The sequence below is a fragment of the Chiloscyllium plagiosum genome, unplaced genomic scaffold (assembly GCF_037043375.1).
Source record: "Chiloscyllium plagiosum isolate Xiang-an unplaced genomic scaffold, Cpla_swu_hap1 HiC_scaffold_38, whole genome shotgun sequence".
Lineage (NCBI taxonomy): Eukaryota > Metazoa > Chordata > Chondrichthyes > Orectolobiformes > Hemiscylliidae > Chiloscyllium > Chiloscyllium plagiosum.
The window spans coordinates 30,735,300-30,755,642 of NW_028270176.1; the positions used below are offsets into that span (position 1 = coordinate 30,735,300).

Here is a 20,343-nt window from a genome sequence, read left to right on the forward strand (position 1 = left end):
GTGAGAGAGATAGGGAGGGGTTCAGAGGCTGGAGGGGGTTACAGAGATAGGGAGGGGGTGTAGGGGCTGGAGGGGGTTACAGAGATAGGGAGGAGGTATAGGGGCTGGTGGGGGTTACAGAGATAGGGAGGGGTTTAGGGGCTGGAGGGGGTTACAGAGATAGGGAGGGGTTTAGAGGCTGGAGCGGGTTACAGAGATAGGGAGGGGTGTAGGAGCATTGGAGGGGGTTACAGAGATAGGGAGGGGGTGTAGGGGCTGGAGGGGGTTACAGAGATAGGGAGGGGTTTAGAGGCTGGAGGAGGTTACAGAGATAGGGAGGAGGTGTAGGAGTGTTGGAGGCGGTTACAGAGATAGGGAGGGGTTTAGAGGCTGGAGGGGGTTACAGAGATAGGGAGGTGTTTAGAGGCTGGTGGGGGTTACAGAGATAGGGAGGGGTTTAGGAGCTGGAGGGGGTTACAGAGATAGGGAGGGGGTCAAGGGGCTGGGGGGTGTTACAGAGATAGGGAGGGGTTTAGGGGCTGGAGGGGGTTACAGAGATAGGGAGGGGTTTAGAGGCTGGAGCGGGTTACAGAGATAGGGAGGGGTGTAGGAGCATTGGAGGGGGTTACAGAGATAGGGAGGGGGTGTAGGGGCTGGAGGGGGTTACAGAGATAGGGAGGGGTTTAGAGGCTGGAGGAGGTTACAGAGATAGGGAGGAGGTGTAGGAGTGTTGGAGGGGGTTACAGAGATAGGGAGGTGTTTAGAGGCTGGAGCGGGTTACAGAGATAGGGAGGGGGTGTAGGGGCTGGAGGGGGTTACAGAGATAGGGAGGGGGTGTAGGGGCTGGAGGGGGTTACAGAGATAGGGAGGGGGTGTAGGGGCTGGAGGGGGTTACAGAGATAGGGAGGGGCTGTAGGGGCTGGAGGGGGTTACAGAGATAGGGAGGAGGTATAGGGGCTGGAGGGGGTTACAGAGATAGAGAGGGGTGTAGGGGCTGAGGGTTTTCCAGACGCCTGTGACAGTTTGTACATAACTTCAGAATCAATCGTCAGAACTGCTTTGTTTTTTTGTGGATTGAAAAGGCCGCAGGTTAGTTGAGCTCAGGTCGTCGGAGATTCCTGTGTAAATGTACAAACAGGTGAACCTGTTGGCCATTCAGCCCATCAAACCTGTTCTGCCATTCAGTGATGTCATGGCTGCTCTTCCGCCAATGTTGTCTGTGGAAAAGAATGGGAAATGTCTGAGTGAATATTCTCCTCATCTTCAATCAGAGAATCCCTACAGTATGGAATATAATGGGAGACTCCCTCTTTTCAAATTGTGTTCCCTGCTTCCCGTCTCTCTCTCTCTCTCTCTCTCTCTCATAAGAATCCATCCTTTCATATCCCCTACCCACCTCATATGGCCTGACAACACCTTCTCTCATTCTTTGAAATGTAAGTGGATGCAGGTCAAAGCTGTCCATCCTTTGCAACGGCCAGCAACCATGACTCCCCACTGCCTAATCTTTGCTTCAAAAATGTTTCGATACTCTGTCAAATAAGTACACCCAACCTGTACTCCCCTCAATGCTGGCTACACGTGGAAAGTGAGATTGTTGCAGATTTAGTGTGGCTTTGACAGTTCAGACTTATACACACGTACAGCACGGAAATAGACCCTTCTGTCCAACCCGTCCGTGCCAACCATACACCAGTTTCCTTTGCCAGCACTTAGCCCATATCCCTTCTGATTCATATACCCATTAAGTTGCCTTTTAAATGTTGTCATTGTATCAGCCTCCACCACTTCCTCTGGCAGCTCATTCCACACACGTACCACCCTCTGTGTGAAAACGTTACCCCTTAGGTCCCTTTTAAATCTTTCCCCTCTCACCCTAAACCTGTGCTGTCTATTTTAGGACTCTCCTGTCCTGGAGATTGATAGACTGAAGGGCCTCCTGTCGTCTGTGATTCTATGAACTGGAACAAAGATTTAGTGTGGTGCGGTGGCTCAGTGCTTAGCACTGCTGTCCCATGGCACCAAGAACCTGAGTCCAATTCCACCCTTGGGTGACTGCCTGTGCGGAGTTTGCACATTCTCCCTGCGTCTGCGTGTGTTTCCTCCCACAATCCAAAGGTGTGCAGGGTAGGTGAATTGGCCATGTTAAATTGCCCACAGTGCTCAGTGTAGGTTAGGTGCATTAGTCAAGAGTAAATGTAGGGGAATGGGTGTGGGTGGGTTACTCTTCGGAGGGTTAGTGTGGACCTGTTGGGCAGAATGATCTGCTTCCACTCCGTCGGGATTCTATTTACTTCTCAATATCCCTTGCAATAAATGGCCACCTTTCAGTTGCCTTCCTTCTCACTTGCTGTCTCTGTCTGTATGTTAACCCTTTGTGATTCACACACCTGGACACCCCTGTAGCTCAGCATTTTGCAATCTCACTCCATTTAAATAACGGACTGAATTTTCTATTCTTCCTGCCAAAGCTTTCCTGCATCGTGCTCTACCCGCTAATGAGTTTTTCCACTCAACCAACCTACCTCTATCCCCCTTCAGGATCCTTATACTTTCTTCATAAATTAGTATTCTACTTTGCTTTCTGTCATCAGCAGATTCAGTAATATGTGGCCAGAAAGTGGGATCAGAATCGTTCATAAGACCAAGAGACATAGGAGGAGAAATTAGGCCATTCGGTCTGCTCTGCCATTCAATTAAGGCTGATAGGTCTTACAATCCCATTTTTCCACTTCCCCCCCTGTAACCTTTGATCCCCTCGGCAATCAAGAGCTTATCTATCCCTGTTTTAAATAGACTCAGTGACCCGGCCTCCACAGCCTTCTGTGGGAGTGAATCCCACAGATTCCCCACCCTCTGGCTGAAGAAGTCTCTCCTTATCTCCATTCTAAAGGGTTTACTCGTTGCTTGTTTTTGGCTGGCATGGGCTTGATGGGCTGAAGGGTCTTTTTCTGGGCTGTTGACCTCTGTGACTGATGTGGGTGGGGTTCTGGAGAGGGGGTATAAAACTTTGCATGGGCTATCTGTCATGAGATGGATAGGGGAGTGGTACCTGGCTGCATGGTGTTCAGTGTCTGTGTCCGCCAATAAGTTCAACTCAGTTCTGGGTTCTCTGTTCACAGTTTTCAGCTCCGACGAGTCAATCACTTACGAGTGTGGGACCTGTACTGGAAACCTATCCTTGGACAGTGGCACATTCTCAGCTTCCACGACTGAAAGTTGCTGTCAGTCCGATCTCTGCAACAACCAAACCATCATAGGTAGGACATGAAACATACCCCAAGTGGGTAGAACATCATGTGCAAGAGTAAGAAACCAGCTGAGTCCATGTCAGATGCCTGTAATGGGAGATGCTGTTAGAGGTTTATGCAGCATAAGAGACCTTGGAGTGCAGGTTCATAGCTCCTTGAAAGTAGAGTTGAGGGTAGATAGGATAGTGAAGAAGCTATTTGGTATGCTTTCCTTTATTGGTCAGAGTATTGAGTATAGGAGTTGGGAGGTCATGTTGCGGCTGTGGACATGGGTTAGGCCACTTTTGGAATACTGCATGTAATTCTGGTCTCCTTCCTATCGGAAAGATGTTGTGAAACTTGAAAGGGTTCAGAAAAGACTTACAAGGATGTTGCCAGGGTTGGAGGATTGGCACTACAGGGGATTGGAGCTGAACAGACTGGGGCTGTTTTCCCTGGAGCGTCGGAGGCTGAGGGGTGACCATATAGAGGTTTATAAAATCATGAGGGGCATGGATAGGATAAATAGACAAGGTCTTTTCCTTGGGGTGGGGGAGTCCAGAACTCGAGGGCAGAGACATAAGGTGAGAGAGGAAAGATATAAAAGGGACCTGAGGGGCAACGTTTTCACCCAGAGGGTGGTACGTGTATGGAATGAGCTGCCAGAGGAAGTGGTGGAGGCTGGTACAATTACGGCATTTAAAAGGCATCTGGATGGGGACATAAATAAGAAGGGTTTAGAGGGATAAGGGCTGGGTGTGGCAAATGATATCTGATCGGCATGGACGAGTTGGTCGGAAGGATCTGTTTCCGTGCTGTACATCTCTATGACTCTAAAAGGCCTCACCAACATCCAGTACAACCCCAATATGGTGTCCCTACACAACAAAGGACTGAGCAGTGAAGGATGTGTGATATCCCTGAAGACAGGGGATTCAGGAAGCAGGAATCACAGTTTATGATGCTCATCACTCTGCCATGGTGAAAAGAGGCCATTTGGCCCATCCTACCAGCACGTATTCTGTTAAAATCGCAATTAAATCGTCCTCTGAGCCTTTTTTCTCTACGGGGAGAACAGTGCCAACTTGCTGAGGTTTTGCATCCCTGTAGCCATTGTTGTAAATTGATTCTGTACTCTTTGTGTGTGTGTGTAACGGATGTCCTTCTCATTTCTGTTGTTCAGAAGAGACTAACACCACCTTGAATAGTCTTGAGTGTTACACATGCCCATTGTTTGGTACTTGTGAGCATCCAATAGAAACGGTGAAATGTGCTGGTACACAGACATGGTGCCTCCACTCCTACCTCATATGTAAGTCTCACAGTTTACTCCATCAATTACTTCCCAATTGAAACACTGAGAAAGAACTGATGAATCACTAATATTACACTGATGTTCCTTTATTCCAGTCAATTCACTTGCTTTCACTATCAAAGGCTGTGCTTCAGAGACTATGTGCCAAAACCCAGACCTGTTAAAGGATTATGGAGTCCAAACACAGCAAGAGTTTTATTGCTGTCGAGAGAGTGGTTGTAATCGGGGGATTTCAGAGAACAGCTCAGCACAGACAACAACACCCTCCAATATGCTGACAGCTAATTTCTATTCCTCAACGGTGCGGAATTCACCTGAGAATATGACAAACTCTGTGACGGCAGTTGACTACAACTCGACTGAGCAGACGCTCGCTGAGACACCCATTAAGTCCTTGTCAAGTAAGGCCAAGAAACATTGAAAATAGGAACAGGAGCAGAGCATTCTCTCCTGTTCCACCATTCAGTACAATTATGGCTGATCATCCACCTCAGTCCCCTGTTTCTCCCTCACACCCTTCAATCCCTTTAGCCCTGTTATTAGTTGCCCTGTTATTAATTGCCCTGTTATTAATTGCCCTGTTATTAATTGCCCTGTTATTAATTACCCTGTTGTTAATTTCCCTGTTGTTAATTACCCTGTTATTAATTGCCCTGTTGTTAATTACTCTGTTGTTAATTGCCTGTTATTAATTGTCCTGTTGTTAATTGCCCTGTTATTAATTACCCTGTTGTTAATTGCCCTGTTATTTGCCCTGTTATTAATTGCCCTGTTGTTAGTTGCCCTGTTATTAATTACCCTGTTGTTAATTGCCCTTTATTAATTGCCCTGTAGTTAATTGCCTTGTTGTTAATTGCCCTGTTATTAATTGCCCTGTTAGTTGCCCTGTTATTAATTGCCCTGTTATTAATTGCCCTGTTGTTAGTTGCCCTGTTATTAATTACCCTGTTGTTAATTGCCCTGTTGTTAATTGCCCTGTTGTTAATTGCCCTTTATTAATTGCCCTGTAGTTAATTGCCTTGTTGTTAATTGCCCTGTTATTAATTACCCTGTTATTAATTGCCCTGTTAGTTGCCCTATTAGTTCCTCTGTTATTAGTTGCCTTGTTGTTAATTGCCTTGTTGTTAATTGCCCTATTATTAATTACCCTGTTGTTAATTACCCTGTAGTTAATTGCCTTGTTGTTAATTGCCCTGTTAACTACCCTGTTATTAATTGTCCTGTTGTTAATTGCCCTGTTATTAATTGCCCTGTTATTAATTACCATGTTATTAATTGCCCTGTTGTTAATTACCCTGTTGTTAATTGCCCTGTTGTTAACTGCTCTGTTAATTGCCATGTTATAAATTTGGGGAGAAAGTGAGGTCTGCAGATGCTGGAGATCAGAGCTGAAAATGTGTTGCTGGAAATGCGCAGCAGGTCAGGCAGCATCCAGGGAACAGGAGAATCGACGTTTCGGGCATGAGCCCTTCTTCAGGAATGAGGAAAGTTTGTCCAGCAGGCTAAGATAAAAGGTAGGGAGGAGGGACTTGGGGGAGGAGCGTTGGAAATGCGATAGGTGAAAGGAGGTCAAGATGAGGGTGATAGGCCGGAGTGGGGTGGGGGCGGAGAGGTCAGGAAGAAGATTGCAGGTTAGGAAGGCGGTGCTGAGTTCGAGGGATTTGACTGAGACAAGGTGGGGGGAGGGGAAATGAGGAGACTGGAGAAATCTGAGTTCATCCCTTGTGGTTGGAGGGTTCCCAGGCGGAAGATGGGGCACTCTTTCTCCAACCGTCGTGTTCCTATGGTCTGGCGATGGAGGAGTCCAAGGATCTGCATGTCCTTGGTTGAGTGGGAGGGGGAGTTGAAGTCTTGAGCCATGGGGTGGTTGAGTTGGTTGGTCCGGGTGTCCCAGAGGTGTTCTCTGAAGCGTTCTGCAAGTAAGTGGCCTGTCTCCCCAATATAGAGGAGGCCACATCGGGTGCAGCGGATGCAGTAAATGGTGTGTGTGGAGGTGCAGGTGAATTTGTGGCGGATATGGAAGGATTCCTTGGGGCCTTGGAGGGAAGTAAGGGGGGAGGTGTGGGCGCAAGTTTTGCATTTCTTGCGGTTGCAGGGAAAGGTGCCGGGAGTGAAGGTTGGGTTGGTGGGGGGTGTGGACCTGATGAGGGAGTCACGGAGGGAGTGGTCTTTCTGGAACGCTGGTAGGGGAGGGGAGGGAAATATATCCCTGGTGGTGGGGTCTGTTTGGAGGTGGCGGAAATGACGACTAATGATACGGTGTATATGGAGGTTGGTGGGGTGATAGGTGAAGACCAGTGGGGTTCTGTCCTCGTGGCGATTTGGAGGGGTGGGGCTCAAGGGCGGAGGAGCGGGAAGTGGAGGAGATGCGGTGGAGGGCATCGTCGATCACGTCTGGGGGGGAATTGCGGTCTTTGAAGGAGGCCATCTGGGTTGTTCAGTATTGGAACTGGTCCTCCTGGGAGCAGATGCAGCGGAGACGAAGGAATTGGGAATATGGGACGGCGCTTTTACAGGGGGCAGGGTGGGAGAAGGTGTAGTCTAGGTAGCTATGGGAGTTGGTCGGTTTATAGTAAATGTTCCACCCCCACTCCGGCCTATCACCCTCATCTTGACCTTCTTCCACCTATCGCATTCCCAACGCCCCTCCCCCAAGTCCCTCCTCCCTACCTTTTATCTTAGCCTGCTGAACACACTTTCCTCATTCCTGAAGAAGGGCTCATGCCCGAAACGTCGATTCTCCTGCTCCTTGGATGCTGCCTGACCTGCTGCGCTTTTCCAGCAACACATTTTCAGCCCTGTTATTAATTGCCCTGTTGTTAATTACCCTGTTGTTAATTGACCTGTTATTAATTGCCCTGTTGTTAATTACCCTGTTAATTGCCCTGTTTTAAATTTCCCTGTTGTTAATTACGCTGTTATTAATTGCCATGTTATTAATTACCCTGTTGTTAATTACCCTATTAATTGCCCTGTAGTTAAATGCCCTGTTTTTAATTGCCCTGTTATTAATTACCCTGTTGTTAATTTCCCAGTTGTTAATTGCCATTATTAATTACCCTGTTATTAATTACCCTGATAATTGCCCTGTTATTAATTGCCCTGTTATTAATTGCCCTGTTATTAATTACCCTGTTGTTAATTTCCCTGTTGTTAATTACCCTGTTATTAATTGCCCTGTTGTTAATTACTCTGTTGTTAATTGCCTGTTGTTAATTACCCTGTTATTATTTGCCCTCCTATTAATTACCCTTTTGTTAATTACCCTGTTGTTAATTGCCTGTTGTTAATTGCCTGTTGTTAATTGCCCTGTTATTAATTGTTCTGTTGTTAATTACCCTGTTATTAATTGCCCTGCTATTAATTACCCTGTTGTTAATTTCCCTGTTGTTAATTACCCTGATATTAACTGCCCTGTTATTAATTGCCCTGTTATTAATTGCCCTGACACTGTCTCTGCTTCAGACGGGGCACAAGGTGAAAACCAATCACAGTTGTCATTGTGCCATCTTGGAGACTAGTCTCGACAGAACACATTGCTGTGATCTGAAAGGGCAGTGGGAGACAATTCCGCATGAACATTCAAAAAGAGGGCGATCAGAGTGAATCATCCGATCCACTCCCAGTGCTCTGGGATCATTTACACAACGTCGAGGGTTGGGGGAACCAGTCAGGGTGGATTGGCCATTCTAAATTGTCCCACAGTGTCCAGGAATGTGCAGGTTCGGGTGGATTGGCCGTGCTAAATTATTACCTAAATTGCTAAATTTGTACCCTTACGTCCCCACCTCAATGAATTCCGGGCTCGATATGATGCTGAGCTCTTCTTCCATTGCCTTTGCCTTCGTGCTCACTTCTTTGGGCAAGAGTCCTGCCCCCTGCTCCACAGATCCTTTCACATCCCTCCAACATTCCACCTCTAATTGAACACCCTCGCCAGGACAATTTCCTGCCCTCGATCTTTTCATTGACAACTGTTGACTGGACATTGGCCGCCTTAATTTCTCTGCCCCTCTTACCCATTCCAACCTCTCTCCATCCAAACTTTCTGCCCTTCGCTCCCTTAGGTCCAACCCCAACCTTGTCATCAAACCTGCTGACAAAGGGGGTGCTGTTGTCGTCTGGCGTACTGACCTCTACCTCGCAGAGGCTGAGCGCCAACTCTCAGATTCCTCCTCCTACCTCCCCCTGGAGTATGACCACACCACTGAGCATCAAGCCATTGTCTCCAACACTGTGACTAACCTCATTTCCTCCGGATGCCTCCCCTCCCCACAGCTTCCAACCTCATGGCCTCCCAACCGCGGACAGCCCGTTTCTACCTACTCCCCAAAATCTACAAGAAGGACTGTGCCGGCAGGCCCATTGTGTCAGCATGCTCCTGCCCCACTGAACATATTTCCTCCGACCTTGACTCCATCCTTTCTCCTCTGGTTCACTCCCTCCCCACCTACATCCGGGATTTCTCTGATGCCCTGCGACACATTGACAGCTTTCAATTCGCAGGCCCTAACCGCCTTCTATTCAGCATGGATGTGCAATCTCTTTACACCTCCATCCCACACCAAGACGGCTTGAAAGCTTTTCGCTTCTTTCTCGAAAAGAGGCCCGAACAATCTCCATCCACCACCGCTCTCCTCCGCCTGGCTCAACTTGTTCTGTCTCTCAACAACTTCTCCTTCAACTCATCCCATTTTCTCCAAATCAAAGGTGTAGCAATGGGTACCCGCATGGGTCCTAGCTATGCCTGCCTTTTCATGGGGTATGTGGAACGTTTCACATTTCTTGTTCCAGGCCTACCCGGGTCCCCTCCCACAACTGCTTTATCGGAACATCGATGACTATTTCGGTGCGGCTTCATGCTCTCGTCCTGACCTGGAAAAATTCATAAACTTCGCTTACAGTTTCCATCCCTCCATCATCTTCGCCTGGTCCATCTCCGACATTTGCCTTCCTGTCTCCATTCCCAGCAATAGTCTATCCACTAATATCCATTATAAGCCCACTGACTCCCACAGCTATCTGGACTACAGCTCTTCTCACCCTACGAACACCTCTCCCATCACACACGGCACCTTCCCATGCAATCGCCCCTTTACCTCTTCCATGTTCACCATCCAAGGCCCCAAACACTCATTTCAGATTAAGCAGCGTTTCACTTGTACCTCTTTCAATTTGGTCTATTGCTCCTCGATATTGGAGAGACAAAACGCCGACTGGGTGATTGCTGAGCACCTTCGGTCTGTACGCAATCAGGTCCCGGACCTTCCCGTGGCTTGCCACTTCAACACCCAATCCTGCTCCCATGCCCACATGTCTGTCCTTGGCCTGCTGCAATGTTCCAGTGAAGCTCAGCGCAAACTGGAGGAACAGCATCTCATCTTCCGACTCGGCCCGTTACAGCCTGCCGGTCTCAACATTGAATTCAACAACTTCAGATGATTATCCCATCTCGACCCCTCTGTTTTCACCCTGCTTCGTAATTTTATTTCATTTATTTTCTTCATCTTTTTAAAAATATTTTTTCACTGTTCTGTACCTCTTATTTCTTGATTGTCTCTCTTTCTCTCGCTCCCCACTCTCTCATCACCTTTTTCCTCTCCTCTTCCCCCTTTGCTATCCTTCTCCCCTGTTTTCCAATTTGCCTCTGCTTCACCCATTCCCCCCGCCCCCCCCCCCCATATTTTGTCACACAGCATTGGCTTCAGCCTTGGTCATTCCCAGCTCCTAATCTCCCTGTAATCTCTCTATGCACTGTCAGTATCACCTTTACTTCTGAAGCCATGATTCACCTTCTCTTAGCCTCGTATAAATATCTCCCTATTTCTCCCTTTTTTTCGCTTTTAAAAGGGTCAGTTAGACTCGAAATGTCAGCTCTTTTCTCTCCTTACAGATGCTGCCAGACCTACTGAGATTTTCCAGCATTTTCTCTTTTGGTGCTAAATTGTCCCATAGTGCCCAGGGATGTGCAGGTTAGGGTGGATTGGCCATGGGAAATTGTCCCATAGTGCCCAGGGATGTGCAGGTTAGGCTGGATTGGTCATGGGAAATTGTCCCATAGTGCCCAGGGATGTGAAGGTTAGGGTGGATTGGCCATGCTAAATTGTCCCATAGTGCCCAGGGACGTGCAGGTTAGGCTGGATTGGTCATGGGAAATTGTCCCATAGTGCCCAGGGATGTGCAGGTTAGGGTGGATTGGTCATGGGAAATTGTCCCATAGTGCCCAGGGATGTGCAGGTTAGGGTGGATTGGCCGTGGGAAATTGTCCCATAGTGTCCAGGGATGTGCAGGTTAGGGTGGGTTGGCTATGCCAAATTGTCCCATAGTGCCCAGGGAAGTGCAGGTTAGGGTGGATTGGGGATGGGGATTGTTGGGTTGTGGTGATTGGAAAGGGATGACCATCAAAGAGTCAGTGTCTGCTGTTTGGGTCACAAGGCCTCTTTCGGCTCAGTTAGCGTTCTATGATTCCATCCCAATCTCACAGAGGGATCCCTCAGTGGGAGTACAGTCACTGATGGCTTCTCTTTGATGGCTCTGTGACAGACTCAACTCTCAGATGTTTCTCCTGTGAGGATCCAAAAGGAATTTGTACGGAGCAGCAGGTCTGCGACGCGGCTGGGAACATGAGCTGCAGAACCATCTTGGGCAAACTGAGTCTCAGTGAGTATACTTCTCAATAACTTGAAGAAATTGTCCAGATTGCAAAAGACCCAAAATGGGCAGATAGTCAGGATGAAAGGATTGGAGCTGGGCAGAGATGCTAGAGGGGGTTACAGAGATGGGGAGGGGGTGTGGGGGCTAGAGGAGATTACAGAGATGGAGAGGGTACAGAGATGGGGAGGGGGTGTGGGGGCTGGAGGGGGTTACAGAGATGGGGAGGGTGTGTGGGGGCTGGAGGAGATTACAGAGATAGGGAGGGGGTGTAGGGGCTGGAGGGGGTTACAGAGATAGGGAGGGGGTGTAGGGGCTGGAGGGGGTTACAGAGATAGGGAGGGGGTGTAGGGGCTGGAGGAGATTACAGAGATAGGGAGGGGGTGTGGGGGCTGGAGGGGGTTACAGAGATAGGGAGGGGGTGTAGGGGCTGGAGGAGATTACAGAGATAGGGAGGGGGTGTAGGGGCTGGGAGGGGTTACAGAGATAGGGAGGGGGTGTAGGGGCTGGAGGGGGTTACAGAGATAGGGAGGGGGTGTGGGGGCTGGAGGAGATTACAGAGATAGGGAGGGGGTGTAGGGGCTGGGAGGGGTTACAGAGATAGGGAGGGGGTGTAGGGGCTGGAGGAGATTACAGAGATAGGGAGGGGGTGTGGGGCTGGAGGGGGTTACAGAGATAGGGAGGGGGTGTGGGGGCTGGAGGAGATTACAGAGATAGGGAGGGGGTGTGGGGGCTGAGGGGGGGTTACAGAGATAGGGAGGGAGTGTGGGGGCTGGAGGAGATTACAGAGATAGGGAGGGGGTGTAGGGGCTGGAGGGGTGACAGAGATAGAGAGGGGGTTTAGGGGCTGGAGGAGATTACAGAGATAGGGAGGGGGTGTAGGGGCTGGAGGGGGTTACAGAGGTAGGGAGGGAGTGTAGGGGTTGCGGGGGGTTACAAAAATAGGGAGAGAGTGTAGGGGCTGGGGCGGGTTACAAAGATAGGGAGGGTGTGTACTGGCTGGAGGGGGTTACAGAGATAGTGAGGAGGTGTAGGGACTGAAGGGGGTTACATAGGTAGGGAGGAGGTGTAGGGGCTGGAGGGGTTTACAGAGATAGGGATGGGTTTATGGGCTGGCGGGGGTTACAGAGATAGTGAGGGGGTGTTGGGGGTGGAGGAGGTTACAGAGATGGGGAGGGGGTGTAGGGGCTGGAGGAGGTTACAAGGTAGGGAGGGGTGTAGTGGCTGGAAGGGTTTACAGAGATAAGGAGGGGGTGTAGGGGCTGGAGGGGCTTACAGAGATAGGGAGGGGGTTTAGGGACTGGAGGGGGTTTCAGAGATAGGGAGGGGGTGTAGGGGTTTGAGGAGGTTACAGAGACACGGAGGAGGTGTAGGGGCTGGAGGGGGTTACAGAGATAGGATGGGGTTTAGGGGCTGGTGGGGGTTTATGGGGATAGGGAGGGAGTATCGCGGCTGGAGGGTGTTACAGAGATAGGGAGGGCATATAGGAGCGAGAGGAGGTTACAGCAATAGGGATCGGGTGTATGGGCTGGAGGGGGTTACAGAGATAGGGAGGGGGTGTAGGGGCTGGAGGGGGTTACAGAGGTAGGTAAGGGGTGTAGGGGCCGGAGGGTGTTACAGAGATTGGGAAGGCGTATAGGGGCTCGAGGAGATTACTGCGATAGGGAGGGGGTGTAGGGGCTGTAGGGGGTGACAGAGATAGGGAGGGGGTGTCCGGGATGGAGTGGGTTACAGAGATAGGGAGGGATGTATGGGTTGGTGGAGGTTACAGAGATAGGGAGAAGGTGTAGGGGCTGGAGGGGGTTACATAGATAGGGAGTGGTGTAGGGGCTGGAGGGAGTTACAGAGATAGGGAGTGGATGTAGGGGCTGGAGGGGTGTAGGGGCTGGATGAGGTTACAGAGATATGGTGGGGGTGTATGGGCTGGAGAGGGTTACAGAGATAGGGAGGGCTTTAGGGGCTGGAGGGGGTTACAGAGATAGGGAGAGGGTGTAGGGGCTGGAGGGGGTTACAGAGATAGGGAGTGGTGTAGTGGCTGGAAGGGTTTACAGACATAGGGAGGGGTTTATTGGTTGGAGGGATTTGCAGAGATAGGGAGGGGGTGTAGTGGTTGTGGGGGGTTACAGAGATAGGAAGGGTGTGTACTGGCTGGAGGGGGTTACAGAGATAGTGTGGAGGTGTAGGGACTGGAGGGGGTTACATAGGTAGGGAGGGGTGTAGGGGCTGAAGGGGGTTACAGAGATAGGGAGGGGGTGTAGGGGCTGGAGGGGGTTACAGAGATAGGGAGGGGGTGTAGGGGCTGGAGGGTGTTACAGGGATAGGGAAGGCGTATAGGGGCTAGAGGAGATTACAGCAATAGGGACCGGGTGTCGGGGCTGGAAGGGTTTACAGAGATAGGGAGGGGGTGTAGGGGCTGGAGGGGGTTTCAGGGGCAAGAGGAAGTTACAGAGATAGGGAGGGGTTTATGGGCTGGTGGAGGTTACAGAGATAGGGCAGGGTTTAGGGGATGAAGGGGGGTACAAAGATAGGGAGGTGGTGTAGGAGCTGGAGGGGGTTACAGAGATAGGGAGGGGGTGCAGGGGCTGGAGGGGGTTACAGAGATAGGGAGGGGTGTATGGGCTAGTGGAGGTTACAGAGATAGGGCAGGGTTTAGGGGATGAAGGGGGGTACAGAGATAGGGAGGGGTGTAGGAGCTGGAGGGGGTTACAGAGATAGGGAGGGGGTGCAGGGGCTGGAGGGGGTTACAGAGATAGGGAGGGGGTGTAGGGGCTGGAGGGGGTTACAGAGATAGGGAGGGGGTGCAGAGGCTGGAGGGGGTTACAGAGATAGGGAGGGGGTGTAGGGAGTGGATGTGGTTGCAGAGATAGGGAGGGGGTGTAGGGGCTGGAGGGGGTTACAGAGATAGGGAGGGGGTGCAGGGGCTGGAGGGGGTTACAGAGATAGGGAGGGGGTGTAGGGGCTGGAGGGGGTTACAGAGATAGGGAGGGGGTGCAGGGGCTGGAGGGGGTTACAGAGATAGGGAGGGGGTGCAGGGGCTGGAGGGGGTTACAGAGATAGGGAGGGGGTGTAGGGGCTGGAGGGGGTTACAGAGATAGGGAGGGGGTGCAGGGGCTGGAGGGGGTTACAGAGATAGGGAGGGGGTGCAGGGGCTGGAGGGGGTTACAGAGATAGGGAGGGGGTGTAGGGGCTGGAGGGGGTTACAGAGATAGGGAGGGGGTGCAGAGGCTGGAGGGGGTTACAGAGATAGGGAGGGGGTGTAGGGACTGGATGTGGTTGCAGAGATAGGGAGGGGGTGTAGGGGCTGGAGGGGGTTACAGAGATGGGGGTGGTGAACTGAGGTCTTGTTTCTCTCTTCCGAGGTGGAGTCACCCAGACGGTTGTGGTTCGCAAGTGCGGGACCTGCGTTGGGAATCTGTCCTTTAACGGTGGCAGCTTTTCAGCATCTGCAACTGAGAGGTGCTGTCAGTCTGCGCTCTGCAACAACCCAACCATCACGGGTAGGACCTCGGGAAAATCAAACCTTATATCTCGCGTCAAGGTGTCGGTGCTGCGGATGTTTCTGTGTTGCCGTTAACTCCCTGACCTGAGCAGGGTCACTGCCAGTCCCATTTCCCTTTAGCCCTGTGATGCCTCTTGTCCGCAAATGCCTTGCCTAATTTGCCTTGAAATCTTCGACCTCCTGTTTCGCCTCCTCCCACATCACGGGCAGTGACTGCCCTGTCATTCTCGCTGGGAAAAAGACAGCTTCTTGTCCGAAAGTTGATATCGATCCCTCCTCCTTCTGCAATTACATCACTTTTGCAATTTCGGTTGTGCAATCAAAAGTGAAACCTGAGCTAGCTGCTTGGCTTTTTGATATTAATCTCGATATTTCAGAGCGTTGCTCCTTCATTGGCTGCGTTCCAAAGACTGTCAGTATAATAATCATCTGTGTGGTGTCACATCTCAAGGAAGTGTTAATAACAGGTGCCAGTGTTAGACTGGGGTGAACAAAGCTAAGTATAACACAACACCAGGTTCTAGTCCAACAGATCTTAGTTAATACAGCTATTAATTACGAATTACAAATTAGAACAGTAGCCCCTGTCTGTAGTACAAAGAACTGCAGCCCCTCTGTATCTCATAAGACCCTACAATGGATAGTGAGGACAGCTGAGGGGATCATCTCTCTTCCCTCTCTTCCCTCCATTACAGACATTTACACCACACGCTGTATCTGAAAGGCTAAGAGTATTGTGGAGGACCCCACACACCCCTCACTCAAACTCTCCTCCCTCCTGCCATCTGGAGCATTGGGTCTCTCATGGCCAGACTGTGCAACAGTTTCTTTCCCCAAGCCATTAGGCTCCTTAACATCGTATGATCAGACTCTATTCCATATGCAATTCTTAGATGACTTTTTGGGTTGCTGCTAAAACAATGTTTTATTAATGATCATTCATTATTACATTGTAATGTGTCCACCACTGTGCCTAGTGTCTTGTCTTGTCAGGACATATTGTGCAGCCTCGCATGTTTTAACTTTTCTACGCACTTTATGCTGCCCTGCGTATGACTGTACTCTCATGGAGTTTGTGTGTTCCTATAGCACCTTAGTCCTGGGGGAAAGCTGTCTTGTTTTTATTGTATCAGCTGTATATGGTAAAAATGAAAAAGAAAACTACACTACCCTACTCTCTTCTATTCTACGACAGTACAGAGAACTGCAGTCCTTCGCTATATTACAGAGAACAGCAGCCCCTTTCTATATTACAGGGAACAGCAGCCCCTTTCTATATTACAGGGAACAGCAGCCCCTTTCTATATTACAGAGAACTGCACTCTCTCTCTATATTACAGAGAACAGCAGCACCTTTCTATATTACAGAGAACAGGCAGTCACTCTCTATATTACAGAGAACAGCACCCCCTCTCTATATTACAGAGAACAGCAGCACCTTTCTATATTACAGAGAACAGGCAGTCACTCTCTATATTACAGAGAACAGCACCCCCTCTCTATATTACAGAGAACAGCAGCACCTTTCTATATTACAGAGAACAGACAGTCACTCTCTATATTACAGAGAACAGCACCCCCTCTCTATATTACAGAGAACAGCAGCACCTTTCTATATTACAGAGAACAGGCAGTCACTCTCTATATTACAGAGAACAGCACCCCCTCTCTATATTACAGAGAACTGCTGTCCCTCACTATATTACAGAGAACAGCAGTCCCTCTCTATATTACAGAGAACTGCAGTCCGTCTCTATATTACAGAGAACAGCAGCCCCTCTCTATATTACAGAGAAACACAGTCCCTCTCTATATTACAGAGAAACACAGTCCCTCGCTTTATTACAGAGAACAACAGTCCCTCTCTATATTACAGAGAACAACAGTCCCTCTCTATATTACAGAGAACCGCAGTCCCTCTCTATATTACAGAGAACCGCAGTCCCTCTCTATATTACAGAGAACAGCAGTCCCTCTCTATATTACAGAGAACCGCAGTCTCTCTCTGCATTACAGAGAACAGCACCCCCTCTCTATATTACAGAGAACAGCAGTCCCTCTCTATATTACAGAGAAACACAGTCCCTCTCTATATTACAGAGAACTGCAGTCCCTCTCTATATTACAGAGAACCGCAGTCTCTCTCTATATTACAGAGAACAGCAGTCCCTCTCTATATTACAGAGAAAAGCAGTCCCTCTCTATATTACAGATAACTGCAGCCCCTCTCCATATTACCAAGAGCAGCACTCACCCTCCACATTAAAGAGAACAGCACCCCCTCTCTATATTACAGAGAACAGCAGCCCCTCTCTATATTACAGAGAACTGCAGCCCCTCTCCATATTACAAACAGCAGCACTCACCCTCCACATTAAAGAGAACAAAACCCCCTCTCTATATTACTGAGAACAGCAGTCCCTCCCTATATTACAGAGAAATGCAGTCCCTCTCTATATTATAGAGAACCACAGCCTCTCTCTATATTACAGAGAACAGCAAGCCCTCTCTATTTTACAGAGAACAGCAGTCCCTCTCTATATTACAGAGAACAGCAGTCCCTCTCTATATTACAGAGAACAGCAGTCCCTCTCTATATTACAGAGAACAGCAGTCCCTCTCTATATTACTGAGAACAGCAGTCCCTCTATATATTACTGAGAACAGCAGTCCCTCACTATGTTACTGAGAACAGCAGCCCCTCTCCATATTACCAAGAGCAGCACTCACCCTCCACATTAAAGAGAACAGCACCCCCTCTCTATATTACAGAGAACAGCAGTCCCTCTCTATATTACTGAGAACAGCAGTCCCTCACTATGTTACTGAGAACAGCAGCCCCTCTCCATATTACCAAGAGCAGCACTCACCCTCCACATTAAAGAGAACAGCACCCCCTCTCTATATTACAGAGAACAGCAGTCCCTCTCTATATTACAGAGAACTGCAGCCCCTCTCCATATTACTGAGAACAGCAGTCCCTCACTTTGTTACTGAGAACAGCAGTCCCTCTCCATATTACCAAGAGCAGCACTCACCCTCCACATTAAAGAGAACAGCACCCCCTCTCTATATTACAGAGAACAGCAGTCCCTCTCTATATTACTGAGAACAGCAGTCCCTCACTATGTTACTGAGAACAGCAGCCCCTCTCTATATGACCAAGAACAGCACTCACCCTCCACATTAAAGAGAACAGCACCCCCTCTCTATTTTACAGAGAACAGCAGTCCCTCTCTATATTATAGAGAACCGCTGTCCCTCTCGATATTAGAGAACCGCACTCCCTCTCTATATTACAGAGAACAGCAGTCCCTGTCTATATTACAGAGAACAGCAGCCCCTCTGTCTATATTACACAGAACAGCAGTCCCTCTCTATATTACAGAGAACAGCAACCCCTCTCTATATTACAGAGAACTGCACTCTCTCTCTATATTATAGAGAACCGCAGTCCCTCTCTATATTATAGAGAACCGCTGTCCCTCTCGATATTAGAGAACCGCACTCCCTCTCTATATTACAGAGAACAGCACTCCCTCTCTATATGACAGAGAACCGCACTCCCTCTCTATATTACAGAGAACAGCAGCCCCTCTCTATATTACAGAGAACTGCAGCCCCTCTCCATATTACAAACAGCAGCACTCACCCTCCACATTAAAGAGAACAAAACCCCCTCTCTATATTACTGAGAACAGCAGTCCCTCTCTATATTACAGAGAAATGCAGTCCCTCTCTATATTACAGAGAACCACAGCCTCTCTCTATATTACAGAGAACAGCAAGCCCTCTCTATTTTACAGAGAACAGCAGTCCCTCTCTATATTACAGAGAACAGCAGTCCCTCTCTATATTACAGAGAACAGCAGTCCCTCTCTATATTACAGAGAACAGCAGTCCCTCTCTATATTACTGAGAACAGCAGTCCCTCTATATATTACTGAGAACAGCAGTCCCTCACTTTGTTACTGAGAACAGCAGCCCCTCTCCATATTACCAAGAGCAGCACTCACCCTCCACATTAAAGAGAACAGCACCCCCTCTCTATATTATAGAGAACAGCAGCCCCTCTCCATATTACCAAGAGCAGCACTCACCCTCCACATTAAAGAGAACAGCACCCCCTCTCTATATTACAGAGAACAGCAGTCCCTCTCTATATTACTGAGAACAGCAGTCCCTCACTATGTTACTGAGAACAGCAGCCCCTCTCCATATTACCAAGAGCAGCACTCACCCTCCACATTAAAGAGAACAGCACCCCCTCTCTATATTACAGAGAACAGCAGTCCCTCTCTATATTACAGAGAACTGCAGCCCCCTCCATATTACTGAGAACAGCAGTCCCTCACTTTGTTACTGAGAACAGCAGTCCCTCTCCATATTACCAAGAGCAGCACTCACCCTCCACATTAAAGAGAACAGCACCCCCTCTCTATATTACAGAGAACAGCAGTCCCTCTCTATATTACAGAGAACTGCAGCCCCTCTCTATATTACTGAGAACAGCAGTCCCTCACTTTGTTACTGAGAACAGCAGTCCCTCTCCATATTACCAAGAGCAGCACTCACCCTCCACATTAAAGAGAACAGCACCCCCTCTCTATATTACAGAGAACAGCAGTCCCTCTCTATATTACAGAGAACTGCAGCCCCTCTCCATATTACAAATAGCAGCACTCACCCTCCACATTAAAGAGAACAAAACCCCCTCTCTATATTACTGAGAACAGCAGTCCCTCTCTATATTACTGAGAACAGCAGTCCCTCACTATGTTACTGAGAACAGCAGCCCCTCTCTATATGACCAAGAGCAGCACTCACCCTCCACATTAAAGAGAACAGCACCCCCTCTCTATTTTACGGAGAACAGCAGTCCCTCTCTATATTATAGAGAACCGCTGTCCCTCTCTATATTAGAGAACCGCACTCCCTCTCTATATTACAGAGAACAGCAGTCCCTGTCTATATTACACAGAACAGCAGTCCCTCTCTATATTACAGAGAACAGCAGCCCCTCTGTCTATATTACACAGAACAGCAGTCCCTCTCTATATTACAGAGAACAGCAACCCCTCTCTATATTACAGAGAACTGCACTCTCTCTCTATATTACAGAGAACCGCAGTCCCTCTCTATATTTTCGAGAACTGCACTCCCTCTCTATATTACAGAGAACAGCACTCCCTCTCTATATTACAGAGAACCGCACTCCCTCTCTATATTACAGAGAACAGGCAGTCACTCTCAATATTACAGAGAACAGCAGTCACTCTCTATATTACAGAGAACAGCAGTCCCTCTCTATATTACAGAGAACAGCAGTCCCTTTCTATATTACAGAGAAAAGCAGTCCCTCTCTATATTACAGAGAACAGCAGTCCCTCTCAATATTACAGAGAACAGCAGTCCCTTTCTATATTACAGAGAACTGCAGTCTCTCTCTATATTACAGAGAACAGCAACCCCTCTCTATATTACAGAGAACAGCAGTCTCTCTCTATTTTACAGAGAACAGCCGTCCCTCTCTATATTACAGAGAACAGCAGTCCCTCTCTACATTACAGAGAACTGCAGTCTCTCTCTACATTACAGAGAACCGCAGTCTCTCTCTATATTACAGAGAACAGTCCCTCTTTATATTACAGAGAACAGCAGTCCCTCTC

At 48.9% G+C, this 20,343-nt stretch overlaps 1 protein-coding gene across 1 annotated transcript in view; it reads left to right on the top strand.

The window, feature by feature from the left end:
- Window positions 1-20,343, top strand: part of LOC122544267 (uncharacterized) — an 85,318-nt gene that overhangs the window by 47,477 nt on the left and 17,498 nt on the right. The window contains exons 15-19 of the mRNA XM_087980856.1: window positions 3,102-3,239; window positions 4,393-4,521; window positions 4,620-4,925; window positions 11,068-11,184; window positions 14,535-14,672. Of these exons, the coding sequence (XP_087836982.1) occupies window positions 3,102-3,239; window positions 4,393-4,521; window positions 4,620-4,925; window positions 11,068-11,184; window positions 14,535-14,672 (828 nt within the window). The remainder of the gene's footprint in view (window positions 1-3,101; window positions 3,240-4,392; window positions 4,522-4,619; window positions 4,926-11,067; window positions 11,185-14,534; window positions 14,673-20,343) is intronic.